Below are 16,298 nucleotides of genomic sequence, written 5' to 3' on the forward strand. Positions count from 1 at the left end.
CAAAAATCCAAATTCCAAATCATTCAATCCTGGATATTTCATAGCATTTAATTTGTATATCCAAAAAGTCTCTCTTTGATTACGTTTTTGTTCTCTATTACCTTTCCTGATTGAAGTACTTATATGGTCAATAACTTGTATTTTAAGAATAGATGGATTACAGTTGTGCATTGACTCAAGTTTAGCCATAGGATACTCTTCATTACCCCTCCTAATGGCATATTTATGTTCAGCCAAGCAGTCTTGCAATTGTTTTTTTTGTTATACCAATATAGAAAACTTTACATTGTGGACATTCCAACCTGTAGATAACATGAGTAGTTTTACAGGTAATGAAGTGTTTGGTATAATAAATCTTATTTGTTTTTCCATCTAGAAAAGTTTTTCCTTGTACTACATTATCACAATGGTTGCATCTATGACATTTAAAACAACCTTAGTTTTATCCCCTAACTAATGATTTTCATGAGTGGATGGTAGGTAACTATGTACTGATCTGTCACCTAAGGTAGTGCTTTTCTTAAAAGCATAAAACCACATTGTTTGAGATTTACAAGAGGTCTTTTCACAGGTTCACTGTTAAGTTAGCCAGAAACAGTCATATTTTAGTTTTCCATGATTACTGTCCACCCTCTCATCCCACAGTCATCTGAATGGAAATCACGGGATTTCTTAATTTGCACGATGGACTTCTGGTGGCGAAGAATTTCCCCTCTCGGATTTCACGTGGAGTTCAAGTTTGGTGAATTTTGACAGCCGAATTTGCCGCATTGACCAATAGGAAGTTGCTTGGTTTGGTAGTGATCTCTGAATGGGTGGTGCTTCGTACACAGTTGCACTGAATAATCACAATGGACAAGATTATAATTTTAGCTGCAAGTTTCTTTTAAACTTTACTCTCCCAAAGTACAAAGTGCAGCATTTAAAAGAGGCTGATGGTAATTAGACTTTTGCTGGTTTCACATGCGTTCAACATCTGCCTACGCCTTCTTCACCAAGAATTTCACAGTGTAAAGGTAAATGGGACCGCGCATTAAAAAGTGTCTGATGTATTGAAGTCTCTGCATTTTTAAATCCACCCAAAAGCACTGAAAAGTGATCCCAATAGAAAAAGCAAATTTTATAGAGACAATCATTGGTTTCCAGATCATGGGGCCTGAGTGCTTTCTGGTGAATCATTGAATCGGTTCTCTCACCTGGGTTCAATACATCTGTTCAATTAACAAGTGTTAACAGTCAATTGTAAAGATCAGATCAGATTTGAACTAGGAATGTGCACGAGTACCCTAGTACGCAGAAGTGACAATGATCGATAAAGAAATCAATGATTAATACTGATAATTTGTGACATGACTTTTTTAAAATTTAAATTCTGTAACAACCATACACAAACATGTAAAAAACGGGTCTTATTTGAAATTATATTGTTGATTATTTAGTGATTTTTCAGACACTCTGGAGAGCTGCGCTCACACCAGGCAAGTTTTTACTTTCAAACTGCTAGATGGAGCACAACTGTATGGAAGTCTTCGAAGTCTTCAGAGCACCTTCTTAAAACTTGACATGGCACATTAAAATTGTGATGTTATGGCGACTGTGGTGCACGCTTTTTAAGAGAATTACGGTAACCTGCAGGAAGAGTAGAGAAATTGTGCTTTCTGAGCATTCTTTCATTGAGTGCCAACCGAGTCTTCACATAATGACAATATATGATACCTTGTGTTTTGATTCAGACTATTTTATAACAGCTTATAATAATACAAGATGCAATGCATTAGCCAAAGACCATCTATTTACATAGACCAACTTTTTTTAAAAAAAAGGCAGTTGGGTTTTTCATCTTTATTTGTATCTGTCAGTTTAGTGTATGGACCTTTGGGTTTTGTAGAGTTTTAAACTAGCTCACTGTGATCAGTTGTATATTGCCTCAAAAATGTATCTTTCATTTTTTGACTGTCTCACTAACCCTGACTTAAGCCATTGTTTTTCCCATGTCTCAGCTGGTCTAAGTTAGTTTTTTCGCATATCCATGCTAATGCTTTGTGCTAACTGTTCTGATTATTGAGTGGGGAGGAGGTAATGTTGCAATCTACTGTGAAAATGTGTGACTAAAGAATTTACCCGCTCTGCTTCTCTCTATGAGATAAAGCCCACTCTGCTAGACGATTACACACATATCTGTATCAATGGTGTCACTCAAGATTATTTTCAACGCTATATTTATTTTTCCTATTTGCTCATCAAATAACAAAAGACAGAGCTCCTGCTAACATTCTTCCAGATTGTAATAGGAGCTGATTTTTAAAGAGGCAGAATGTTTAAAATTTGTAATAACTCTAATATTGACAAAGAATAAAGGTGTGAATTAAACAGATACACTGATCAGCCACAACATTAAAACCACCTGCCTAATATTGAGTAGGTCCCCCTCATGCCTCCAAAACAGCGCCAACCTGCATCTCAGAATAGCATTCTGAGATGTTATTCTTCTCACCACAATTGTACAAAGCGGTTATCTGAGTTACCGTAGACTTTGTCAGTTTGAACCAGTCTGGCCATTCTCTGTTGACCTCTCTCATCAACAAGGCATTTCCGTCCACAGAACTGCTGCTCAATGGATTTTTTTGGTTTTGTTTGTTTGCTTTTGGCACCATTCTGAGTAAATTCTAGAGACTGGAGATCAGCAGTTACAGAAATACTCAAACCAACCCGTCTGGCACCATCAATCATCCATGCGATTATCTAATCAGCCAATCATGTGGCAGCAGTGCAGTGCATAAAATCATGCAGATACGGGTCAGAAGCTTCAGTTAATGTTCACATCAACCATCAGAATGGGGACAAAATGTGATCTCAGTGATTTGGACTGTGGCATGATTATTGGTGCCAGATGGGCTTGTTTGAGTATTTCTGTAACTGCTGATCTCCTGGGATTTTCACGCACAACAGTCTCTAGAATGTACTCCGCATGGTGCCAAAAACAAAAAACATCCAGTGAGCGGCAGTTCTGTGGACAGAAATGCCTTGTTGATGAGAGAGGTCAACAGAATGGCCAGACTGGTTCAAACTGACAAAGTCTATGGTAATTCAGATAACTGCTCTGTACAATTGTGGTAAGAAGAACAGCATCTCAGAATGCTATTCTGAGATGCGGGTTGGCGCTGTTTTGGCAGTACGAGGGGGATAATATTAGGCAGATGGTTTTAATGTTGTGGCTGATCGGTGTATATTTAACAGCTTGTACAGGGATAGTTTTGCTACAAAAATGTCCATTAAGGAGCGGTCTTCGTATCATCTTTGGTAGCTACTCTCAGCAGACAAGAAACCCAATCAGTCAGCTCTGCAATGAGGATATTAGTATTGTGCTCTAGTCCTGCACTGATAAAACCTAATAAAGAGTCTTAAGTGTAAACAGGGGTCAAAAGATCTACAAAACAGTCTTCTTTTTCCAGGTATTTTCTCAATTTCTTTGAATACTCAGTTACTTAGTTAACAATTTAAATCATTGGTATTTAGAATACAGTTACATTCAAAAAGTATTTTGATTACTGAAGAGATTACTTTGCATTTTATTGTTATTTGTTTCATTTAATATTTAGTCCTTTCAGATGGAAAAATTTATACAAATAAATGATGTGATCCAAAGTGCATTTGAACAGTGGTTAAACACTTTCTTATGATGTGTTACATTCATACGAGCAGACAGAGAATAAGTTTGAAGTAAGTTTGGAGCACAAGAAATAGAAATAAACTTTGTGTAAACCGTCAGCTTTACGCTAAGCTAAAATGCTATTTCTTGCCATTTTACATGCACGTTACCAGGCATGATCATATTTCTTTATCAAGAAAATTCACGTTGGATCATAATTTTTTTTTTTTTCTAGTAAGACCTTTGATATTAGGGCAAAAATCAAATTCTTGATAATAATTTTTGTATTGTTTTCCTGTAAAAATATCTAAAAATCCTTAAAACAAGATCAGTTTGATTTATATTGTTTTAGAAACAACACTGCATAAGATATTTATGTTTTTCAGAGAATGTATTTTTAACATGTGTATTTTTTCTTACAGTACTGGCAGAGTTTTTATAGTCAAAACAAGTGAAAAAACCAGTGCTGAAGAAGTAATCCAAAGTATTTAGAATACGTTACTGACCTTGAGTAATCTAACAAAATATGTTACAAATTACATTTTACAGCATGTATTCTGTAATCTGTATTACAAAAGTAACCCTCCCAACCCTGGCTGTAGTACACTGGCAAACAGATTTTCTGTTTGAAAACTGATTGAATTTTAAACTGAAATCAATCTTTGTATTCTTCTGTTATTTGATGTTGTTGCTGCAGGTCATAAGATGAGCCATAAATCTTTTTTTGCCCACCTGACCATGAAATTCTCAGGCAACATCGCAGACAGAGACAATATGTTTAAACTGAAATGTATGGCTTGCATTTATTCATCTACAAATCTTTGATAAAATTACAAAGTTATTTGATGTGCTAGCACTGCATTCTCTACACAGCCTATTAGGTTTAAACCACATACTCTTCCTCCGGCCGCCTGATGCTCCCACCTTCGCAGGAAGCTTTTGCATGCTGTGATTCATCAGTGCCCCTTTTCTTTACTCACCGAAGCCATTGGATAGAGTTCTGGTTCCCATGGCGATGGCTATTTTTTCCTCTGATTAAGTGGAATTTACTTGTATCTTTTAGCCCATCATGACCTGAGGGTTATACAATAATGAATTGAGGACAATGCAAATGTGGGAGACAGGGGCGGGGAGGGCAACTGTTGGAATGAAATGGTGCAGGAAGGTATCATTGACATTAACCATGGATAATTATCAAAAGGAACATAAAGAGATCTCCACTTCCACCCTAATGAACCTGAGTATGATGTCAGCCAGACAGAAGTATGCCATCAGCTAAACACAGGTTCTTTTTATAATATTTGAAGAACAAAGAGTTTCAGCTAACTACAAGATTGAAAGAGTTTCAGCTAACTACAAGATTGAGAGTGTTACACACTCAAGATGGCGCCGAGTATGGCTGCTGCGTTGCGAGCTCCGACACAACATAGCAATGTTTTGTTTGTTTTGTTTACAATTCTTATGTTTTTTGTCTTGGATGTTGTCTGCCTTATTGTCTACGACAGACAAACACTTTTGGACATTGGTTCAGCGATCTCACACCGAAAACCGGACTTCACATTCCTCAATGCCGACCCGCTGTTTACAAACACGCAAGCGGAGCCCTTTGTCTGGGCAGCACGGCCGCGGAAACGCAGGAGGAAAAGGGGAAACAGAGCCGGCGTTCTCATCAGAGTAAGACGCCGCGCAAATCGACCCCCGCTACCCACTATTCTACTGGCAAATGTTCAGTCTCTGGATAACAAGCTCTGCGAGCTGAAAGCGCGGATCTCTTTCCAACGAGAGACGAGGGACTGCTGCATTATCTGCCTAACAGAAACTTGGATGTCTGCGGAGATTCCAGACTCAGCCATTGAACCCGCGGGGTTCTCCATGCACCGAGCGGACAGAGCGAAAGACCTCTCAGGTAAAACTAGAGGAGGTGGTGTATGTTTTATGATCAACAAATCCTGGTGTGATCAGAGGAACGTACATTCCATCAAGTCTTTCTGCTCTCCTGATCTGGAATTTCTTATGCTTCTGTGTCGACCATTCTTGCTACCGAGGGAATTCACATCGGTCATTATCACTGCTGTGTACATCCCCCCACAAGCCGACACAGACCGGGCACTCAAGGAACTGTATGGGAGAATAAGTGAGCAAGAAACCGCGCACCCTGAGGCCGCGTTCATTGTGACCGGGGACTTTAATAAAGCCAGTTTAAAATCAGTCGCACCAAAATATCACCAGCACATTAGTTTCAACACACGAGGTGACCGGGTTTTGGATCATTGCTACTCTCCCTTCCGGGATGGCTACAAATCCCTCCCCCGCCCACCATTTGGCAAATCGGACCACTCTTCCATTCTGCTTCTGCCCGCGTACAGGCAGAAACTGAAACAGGAAGCACCCACCCTCAGAACGATCCAGTGCTGGTCGGACCAATCAGACTCTATGCTACAAGACTGTTTTGATCACACGGACTGGGAGATGTTCCGGTCCGCTTCTGATGACGACATCGAGCTTTACGCTGATAGCGTAATGTGTTTCATCAGAACGTGCGTAGAGGAAGTGATTCCGACCAGAACTGTACGAATCTATCCGAATCAGAAGCCGTGGATCAATAGCGATGTTCGCGCGGCACTTAATGTGCGGACCTCCGCTTTTAATTCCGGGAACGCGGAGGAGCATAAACAAGCCAGTTATGCCCTCCGAAAAACTATCAAAACAGCAAAACGCCAGTACAGGGACAAGATTGAAGGACAGTTTAACACCACCAACTCTAGAAGCATGTGGCAGGGAATTAACATCATCACGGACTTTAAAGGGAATAAAAACTCCGCCATGAACACCGCTGCCTCTCTACCGGATGAGCTAAATACTTTTTATGCTCGTTTCGAGGGAAATAACACCGCCTTCGCGGAGAGAGCTCTCGCGGCTGAAGCTACAGAGGTCAGTTCACTCTCCGTCTCTGTAGCGGATGTAACCCGATCCTTCCGACGGGTGAATATCCGCAAAGCCACAGGCCCAGACGGCATTCCGGGCCGCGTCATCAGAGCGTGCGCGAACCAGCTGGCTGGTGTTTTTACGGACATTTTCAACCTTTCCCTCTCTTTGTCTGTAGTCCCCACATGCTTTAAAACATCCACCATTGTGGCTGTTCCAAAACAATCAAAAATAACTTGTTTAAATGACTGGCGTCCTGTTGCTCTGACCCCCATCATCAGCAAATGTTTTGAGCGACTAATCAGAGATTACATCTGCTCTGTCTTGCCACTCAATCTTGACCCGCTGCAGTTTGCTTACCGCAACAACCGCTCCACTGATGATGCCATTGCATCTACAATACACACTGCTCTCTCCCACCTGGAAAAAAAGAAAACTTATGTGAGAATGTTGTTTGTAGACTACAGCTCAGCATTCAACACCATAGTGCCCTCCAAGCTAGACGAGAAACTCCGGGCTCTGGGCTTAAACAGCTCGCTGTGCAGCTGGATCCTGGACTTCCTGTCAAGCAGACGCCAGGTGGTTAGAATAGGCAGCAACATCTCCTCATCACTGATCCTCAACACTGGAGCCCCACAGGGCTGTGTTCTCAGCCCACTACCGTATTCCTTGTACACACATGACTGTGTGGCAACACATAGCTCCAATGCCATCATTAAGTTTGCTGATGACACGACGGTGGTAGGTCTGATCACTGACAATGATGAAACAGCCTACAGAGAGGAGGTGCACACTCTGACACACTGGTGTCAGGAGCACAACCTCTCCCTCAACGTCAGTAAGACAAAGGAGCTTGTGGTGGACTTCAGAAGAAAAGACAGAGAACACAGTCCCATCACCATCAATGGAGCACCAGTGGAGAGAGTCAGCAGCTTCAAGTTCCTGGGTGTCCACATCACTGAGGAACTCACATGGTCCGTCCACACTGAAGTCGTTGTGAAGAAGGCTCATCAGCGCCTCTTCTTCCTGAGACGGCTGAGGAAGTTTGGAATGAACCGCCACATCCTCACACGGTTCTACACCTGCACTGTGGAGAGCATCCTGACTGGCTGTATCTCCACCTGGTACGGCAATAGCACCGCCCACAACCGCAAAGCACTGCAAAGGGTGGTGCGAACTGCCAAACACATCATCGGAGGTGAGCTTCCCTCCCTCCAGGAAATATATACAAGGCGGTGTGTGAAAAAAGCTCAGAGGATCATCAGAGACTCCAGCCACCCGAGCCATGGGCTGTTGTCACTGCTACCATCAGGTAGGCGGTATCGCAGCATCAGCACCCGCACCAGCCGACTCCATGATAGCTTCTTCCCCCAAGCAATCAGACTTCTGAACTCTTGATCTCTCATGATCAATATACATCAGCACTGCACTTTATTACCCTTACTCTTATATCTCACACCGGACTATCATAAATTATATTATTATTATTATATTATGTCTCTCTTAACAACTGACTATCAACCAACAGCCTGAATGTCAATACAGTACAATACTGTACATTCTATATATATATATATATATATATATATATATATATATATATATATATATATATACTTTTTTTAATTTATTTATTTTTATTTTTTATTTATTTTTAATATATTTTAATTTTTAATTTTTATTGAATAATGTGTATCTATATAGTAAAAAACAAAAAAACAAAAACAAAAACAGCGTATTGTATACTGTACAGTGTATGTTATTATTTGTATATTGTTGAGTGTAATTATGTGTATAACAGATGTTTAAATTGTGTTGTGTTAATTTGATGTTATTGTAAATTGGTATATGTCTCATCACTGTCACGACTGCTATGTTGATTGGAACTGCACCCAAGAATTTCACACATCATTGCACTTGTGTATATGGCTGTGTGACAATAAAGTGATTTGATTTGATTTGATTTGAAAGGGAGGAATATCCCGTACAGAGGTTTAAAGAAATAGTTCACCCAAAAATGAAACAGAGAGGTTTAAAGGAACAGTTTCTCCCCAAAATGAAAATGTATTCACCCTCACGTTGTTTTAAGCCCATATGCGGTTATGTTTTCAGTGGAACATAAAAGGAAAATTTTGAAGAATCTTAACAGGCCTCTTTTCGACTGAATATTATTACAGTTCATAGTGACCATATCTGTCAAGCTCCGAGAATTACAAAGGAAAAAATAAAGCACAATAACCGTACTCCATATGACTTTTTCATGATAATCCAAGTCTTTTGAAGTCCTGCAATAGCTCATTATTTGCTCAAAATCTTCTACCCCAGTGAGGATCATTGTATCCATAAGTTTGACTTGAGAACCTGATCAGTCCGATTCATAAATAAATAGTTCCATCCAATTTATGAATTAAATCAACAATTTCTGTGAAAAGAACCAGCTCTAAAGAACGACTCATTTAAGTTCAACTCACTGACTCCATCATTTGGTTGCAGCATTTGAGTTAACAGCTCCCTGGAGGATTGGAAGTTTATCAGTGAATGATGGCATACATTCAGATATGTTCCTCATACAAAGATTTTGTATTATTTCAGAAATCATGGAATATACTGCACAATGCCTTTGGATTACCATGCTTTTTTGTCCTATTTGGAGTTTAAAATACATGGTCATAATAAACAGTTCTGACATGAAAAAAGAGCTGTGTGAAGATTACTAATTAAAAAATAACAGCATATGGATTAGGAATGACTTGATGGGGTGAAATATTCTTTCAGCTGAAACTCTTTTGCTAATGCCATGCAACTCTTTTATGTTTAATTGAGCCAAGAAGTTGTAAACTCTTTCAAAACCATTAATTGTTACCCACAATTCACAAGGCTGGCACAACATGATTTAACCAGTGGGAGAGAGGATTTTTCAGTTTATTCCTGTGCCAGTTAACAGAGCACCATTTCTCATTTGCTTTAACCCCTGCATATCTTTACTGGTTACTGCTCCCTGGTATACTTCTAGTGCCAGTTAATGGGATTATGAATTTAATGGATGTCCAATAGGTGTTTATTATGACACACACCAGCTGTTGCTAAATTGGCCCATGGTGTTCAGTATTTTCTCCAAAATGCATAGTTGTATTCAAGCAGACAATAAAACCAATGCTGCCACAAATTAGAATCACAACACAGCAATTAAGGACATTTATATGCATAGTGTAGATATGAAATTACACACTTCTTGTGAGCTGTAGTTGTGATTTGTTCTGTGTGTTGTTGCAGCATTTTAGTTCATAGCTATTGCTATGAGGGTGATAATATTTGAGGTAAAAATAATTGGTATTTTCAAACAGTTTTTGTTGGGGTCAGGGAGGAGTCACATGATTTGTCCAGACTTGACTAAATCAACTCTTATACATCCAGTGCTTCAATGCAGATACCTTAGGATCCATTCTGTATGATGATTTAGGCAGTGCATGTTTTCCTTATAAATATTTCACTAGAAAACATGCTTTTGTGACTGATTCTGCTTTCTTAGTGTGTTCACGCTTAGTATGACCAGTTTCAAGCAGCCAAATTTGACGAGCATTAAATTGAAAGCACAAGTAACTGTGTAATTAATTAAATAGCACACAATCTGTCTGCTGATTCGAAGTCCTATTTCTTGCCATTCGCCAGTGTAAAATGTCAATTGTTTGTTGTCACAACCATCTTAAGTGCTACTTGAGTGCCCTCTGATCATAGACCAAGGAGAATTTTAATGGCATTTATTCAGTTCATCAAAAAGAAAAAGAACAATTTGCAATTAAAAGAGGGCTTTTCTTTATATTTAGTGCACTTAATCTGTTAAGAGAATGACAATTGCCTCAGATGGTTATTAGGCATGATTACCATTTAACCCTCTGTCAACAGAATTCATATGTATTCGAGTAGAAATCTAATCATGCTGTTTTATTAATGATGGTGTCAGGGTGAGGTGCATGATTTGAATTTCAACTCAGTTATAGTACTCTCTTGTAAGTGTTGGGAACTCTTTTAATGGTCCTTGGGCAGTTCAGAAAGTAAGTGGTTAGAAAGGAAAAGTTCGCCCAAAAATAAAAGGGCAGATACTATTTACACCCCTTATTAAATAATAACACACAGTATAGGGCATTACTGCAGTGTGTTTACTGTGTTTATTTAGAGTCCCACATACACCCTACACCTAACCCTAACCTTCCCTCACAAAAATTAACTATGGTTTTACTACAGTAAAAGTATCATCATGGTATTTTGTAGTAAAATCATAGTAACCACAAAATTAACATGGTTACTATATTAACACATTACTGTACTAACACCATGGTTATTAGCATAAAAAAATGGCTTCTCCCAAAAAACATGGCTACTACAATATTACTATAGTAAAACCATGGTCAGTTTTACTCAACTCATCTCAATTCATCACAACTCCCCGACCTTCACCGTGACCAAATCACTGAGAGGAAATCAGCCTTAATATTTATTTTTATTTATTATTATAAGTAGTGTAAAGGAAATATTAAGAGTGTAGACAGGAAACAGGATGGGAAAAAGTGGGACAAAAGGCATATTCGAACCCGTGCCATCCGCATGAAAAAAGCACATCCACACCATTGTTACACTCCATGCCACTGAATTGACACTCGGGGCAGAGTTTTTCTTAAATTTCTTTGTTTCCACCAGACTACTGGAGTGCAAATAGTTGCCCTGTGTGGCAGGTGCTATTAACACCTAGAGCAAATAGTCACTCCTTTTTCCATACAAAAACATTTCATAGTGACCATGTCTATTTAGCTCCAATAACAATACCAAAAAACAGTAGTCCTTATGGCCTGTGCACTATATCCCACTGTATTTATGTGAAGTGCTCTATGATTTTGAGTCACTTTGTCCCAGAGACACATTTTGTGTTTTATGCACTAAAGTAAAATGTAAAGCATTTAAAGATTATATCAGGCAATGGTTACATTATTATATTTCGACAATGGTTTGGAATAAACACATAATAATTATATCATTAGAAAGCTGAGACTTTACTTTAGCTTAATAAAACTCAAAATGTGTTTCTGGGTCAGAGTTACTCAAAATAATGGAGCGGGTTACATATTACAAGTCTCCTGAAGTCTAGCTTTGTGTGAGGGAAAAATGACACGTCAGTGTCATTTACGTCATAACGCCATTGGTTCCTGTGTATGTAGTAAAAAATGTTACACACCATTTTTGAGTTCTGGTCCCAAATTCTGACTAGATGTAAACTTCAGTATAGTGGAAGAATATCTGTAAATGGCGACCTACATTTTGGTCTGTTACTCACAAACTCACAGAAGACTCAGAATATTCTATGCAAGTCATATTGACTATTTTTATGATAAAGTACTAAATGGTGTTTTTTTTTTTTTTTTTTGTTTGTTTTTTTTTTTGTATTTCTGGTATTTTGTTTTCCACAGAAAAAAAAAACAAAAACAAAAAACGCATTAATAAAATATTAATTTTAAAATAAAAAAATAAATGCTAGTGCAGCATCACAGATCAATTAGGTGACCACAGTTTTAAATCCCTTTTCTGTGCCACAAGTTGTGTAAAAGAGACATATATATCAAGATTGGCTGTCAGCATAAAGATAGATACTTTGTATAATCGAACCAAACTTCTCGTTTACTTGCTCTCTTTCTGCATCCATCTTTCTTGTGCCTGTGATCTGTGTTTTATTAGCATGCTCTAAGGTGCAGTTTCACTGGCTGACACTGAGCTGCACTCAGGCATCCATCACAAGTGAAGGGGGAGCTAGGGGTCACTGGTTTCTGCTCTTTGTAATTACAGATGGATACCCACGAGATGAAATGATTTACAAATGGAGAAAGAACTCGGTGGAGGCTGCTGATCAGAAGTCATGGAGACTATATCAGTTTGACTTTATGGGCTTGAGGAACACAACAGACATAATTAAGACAACAGCAGGTAATTGCTTTCTGCTACTCTGTTGTATGCAGTTTTATTTTGAATGGATATTAAATTAAATGAGAGAACTATTATTATGCATCAGCTTTTGATAGTGATGAACAATCATAGTACATGTTTCATGGAAACTTGGTTAGAGGGATTGTAGGTTGTTGAATTGTCACTTCAGTTAAAGTTTCACGTGTAAAGTTTGTGCAGTCCATAGCATGTAATCTTTAACATGTTTGACCTTAGTTGATAGAAATTTGGTTTAAGGTCATTTGGATTCATTAAACGGCTCTCTAACTTCATTTCTAATGTCTTTACAATGCTTCACATAGACAGCTACACCATTATTTACTGTAACCACTTTGCTGAGTAATGGTTAATTATTGTCTTCAATTATTGTCTCCCCCTAAATTCTGCATACAAAAAACATATTGTTATTTTACATGTTGAACATCTTTCAGGATAATTGGTTAGTTCTTTTTAGCAGAATACACCAATGGTCAGAATTCAGGCTTTGGGCAGATTAATTACCAAACCAGACCATCCAGCATTGATTGAAAATCCAAAACCTACGGTGTACTCTAGTGATTTTCTCTACAGTTAGTTTTCAGTCGTATTGTAGTACACATTTATAATTTCAGTGTTGTATTCCTTTTATTTTTAACCTGTCTTTGTTCTAGTTTTAGTTAACCTATACAGATTTCTGTCATTCTTTTTCCAGGTGACTATGTGGTGATGACTGTGTATTTTGACCTAAGCAGAAGAATGGGATACTTTACAATTCAGACCTATATCCCCTGCATACTAACTGTCGTTCTGTCATGGGTCTCCTTTTGGATCAAAAAAGATGCAACTCCAGCCAGAACAGCACTAGGTACATAAAATGAATACAGAACACCCCCCCCCCCCCCAATAATATTTCACCTAAATAAGTTCACAAAGAAGATCAAAATATGAGAATGAAAACTGAGATGGGCACTTTTTTATTCTGTCTGCATATCTTTTGTTATTATATTGTTTATTTCTGTGTTTATAAAAGAAAGAACTATAAGTCACTCATTAAGTTTGTCTGTTTGTTAATATTTATTCTTGTTTCATGAAAGTCCTTCATCTGTTGTTTCATTTGTTTGGCTTTAGTAATTTCTTTATAGTTTCCTGGTTTAAATCCATGTCCTGTCCTGGTTAATGTCTCTGTTGTACAGTAATGTTTTTTTTTTTTTTGTTTGTTTTTTTAATTTTCATCAATTTATTTGATCAGTTGTTTTCAATTCATTTCAGATACACCTGTTGTTTATGTTTTCTAAAAGTGATTCCATTGACTATCATCATATTACTAAATGGAAGATGCTGCTCATGGATTATGTACTCATTTTTATGACTCAAGGAGTGAACTCACTAAAAATGAATTGTGCCCACTGATAGCCTGTTTACTTAGAGAATTACGCATATCAGGTAATGGTGCAAACATGCCCAAAAAATCTATGATGAACGGAATTTATATGGTGCAATTTCTCATCCTGCAGGCCAGTTCTCATTACTAGGTTGCGAAGAATACAGCAGATTAATGAGATCTGGCAACCTGGAATAAGCCGCATGTTTTTACCCTAAAGGCGGGCTAAAGTGGCAACACTGTTTGGTGAATTGGTCACTCATTATTTACTTACAGTGTCTGCATTAATTATGTAACATAATCAAAGTACATTTCTAAAGACTTGATACATGACTTTCATTCTTAACATACCACTCTTAGGCTGCCTGGTTCCATTTGCCCTGCGCACAGCACAAATCAGTGTGGCCTGAGATGGTGCTCCCTCTGAGTATTCCCTAGTTTACAAGCAGGATCAGTGATGGTCAAAACACCAGCACACATTGACATAAATTGGTTATCTGCACAGATCCTGCAGAAAAACTGGAAGAAAGGGACAGAGCCCTGCACAGTCTATGTTTGAAAGAAATAACCTGGCAACATACTGTGGGAAGAAAAAGAAGGATGAATGCAATTAATCTGTCTGACAAAAGAAGTCATTACACCTTCAGTGGAAAGAAAGGGAGCAAGAGAAAAAGTAGAGATTTGCTTTACAGGCGTCCAGTTGATCGATGGAGTCCAGAGAGAGAGAGGCAGCCAAGATACAATATGGGAGAGAGAAAAAGAAAGAAAGAAGGCATGAGATCACAGTCATGGAAATGTCAGGTTAAACAAGGATGTGACCAAGACAGAACCCAGAAGAATAGCTAGGGATCAATTTGGGACCAAAAAAGAATTCAGTGGTCAGTCTAGACTTAAAAGACATGAGCATCACTGTAGTGTAAACATAAATTGACACATACCCTACACTGTTAAAAAAAAAAAAAAAAAAAAAAAAAGGTTGCCTGAGATTTACCGTGAAAAATATAGTAACCACATTTCAGGCTTTACGAGATGTAATTTTGATGCCTGTATATTTTATGGTGCCGTTTATATTATTAAATGATAAACTTGATATTTTAACCTTCTGAAACTGTAAAAATCTGCTTTTCACTATATAATGTATTGTTAATCACCATAGTAATTACAGATGGGCACATGATGACATAAAGTTCATCAATAGTGGCCTTTTCAAGAGCAATGATCAATAAACATGTAGAGACAGTGCTCAGTGTCACTCCCACCAACACTAAACACCATCAGGGTAACACATGTGAAATTAAAATTATGTAATAAACATTAATGTGACGAGGAGGAGGGTGGGGCTGGGCCGTGAGGACACACGCCTGGCCCTGACTTGGGCTAATCAGCCAGAAGGGGGATAAAGACGAGCCAGAGGCACCAGTTCGAGAGAGAGAGAGAGAGCCACATGCGGCCGCTGTGTGTCCATTTGTATGTTTAAGTTGATTTGAGTTCATTTGTGTTATTAAAAGTTATGTTGACTGTTCAGCTGGCTCCTGCCTCCTCCTTGCCCACCTTTACCCCATTACAATTAACTAAACTATATCAAATATAACACAGAATACCCCAAAGTGCATAACTGATATTAAAAATAAGAAGAAACATAACATTCCATTCTATTGTATGGGAATTGTTATGGGTCACGCAGGGAATTCTGGGAATACACGATTATTGTTTTTTACCGAAATGTTAACAATAATTTACTGTAAAAAGTACATGTACTCTCTTGTTAAACATAATATACATTTTTACCCTTTATATTTTATAACGTTTTACTGTATATTTCAAGGTAACTACCCATTAACTAATTAACATTTGTACTGTAGCATTTTTACAGTCTTTTACCAGATTACGGACATTTTTTACAGTGTACAAAATGTACTTCATGACATAACATCTGAATTAACTGGCTTTGTTAAAGTCAGATATATTCTTTAATATGACTACTGTACATCAACCTGACTATATTGAGCTACACCAATTAAAGTTATTTTTAAAGGTCTGGTAATGTAGAAATAGCTCCTTTAGTAAAAAGACACATGAAATCCGATTTTTACAAACCCACATCCATATTTGGTTTTAAATCCAATACAAATCAGATTTTGGTTTAAGTCTAAACCACCAGATTGGATTTCAAAATGTTTCTTCATTGTTCCATGCACAATGTCACTGTAAATGTCATATACAAAGCTCTGTAGTGTCTACAGCTGTTTGAATTTACTCATTTTCGCCCATATGTGCCATACACTATGAACTGATTATAGAATGAGTGAACAAGTGAGTGCTTTTGGACACAGCATGGCTCTGCCTACTGTTTGTTGTCTTATGCCCCTCATGAGT

General features: G+C 38.1%; 1 protein-coding gene across 1 annotated transcript in view; it reads left to right on the top strand.

Annotated features, from left to right (window-relative positions):
• Window positions 1-16,298, top strand: part of LOC127446576 (gamma-aminobutyric acid receptor subunit gamma-3-like) — a 235,553-nt gene that overhangs the window by 202,698 nt on the left and 16,557 nt on the right. The window contains exons 6-7 of the mRNA XM_051707600.1: window positions 12,407-12,544; window positions 13,254-13,406. Of these exons, the coding sequence (XP_051563560.1) occupies window positions 12,407-12,544; window positions 13,254-13,406 (291 nt within the window). The remainder of the gene's footprint in view (window positions 1-12,406; window positions 12,545-13,253; window positions 13,407-16,298) is intronic.

The sequence above is a fragment of the Myxocyprinus asiaticus genome, chromosome 9 (assembly GCF_019703515.2).
Source record: "Myxocyprinus asiaticus isolate MX2 ecotype Aquarium Trade chromosome 9, UBuf_Myxa_2, whole genome shotgun sequence".
Lineage (NCBI taxonomy): Eukaryota > Metazoa > Chordata > Actinopteri > Cypriniformes > Catostomidae > Myxocyprinus > Myxocyprinus asiaticus.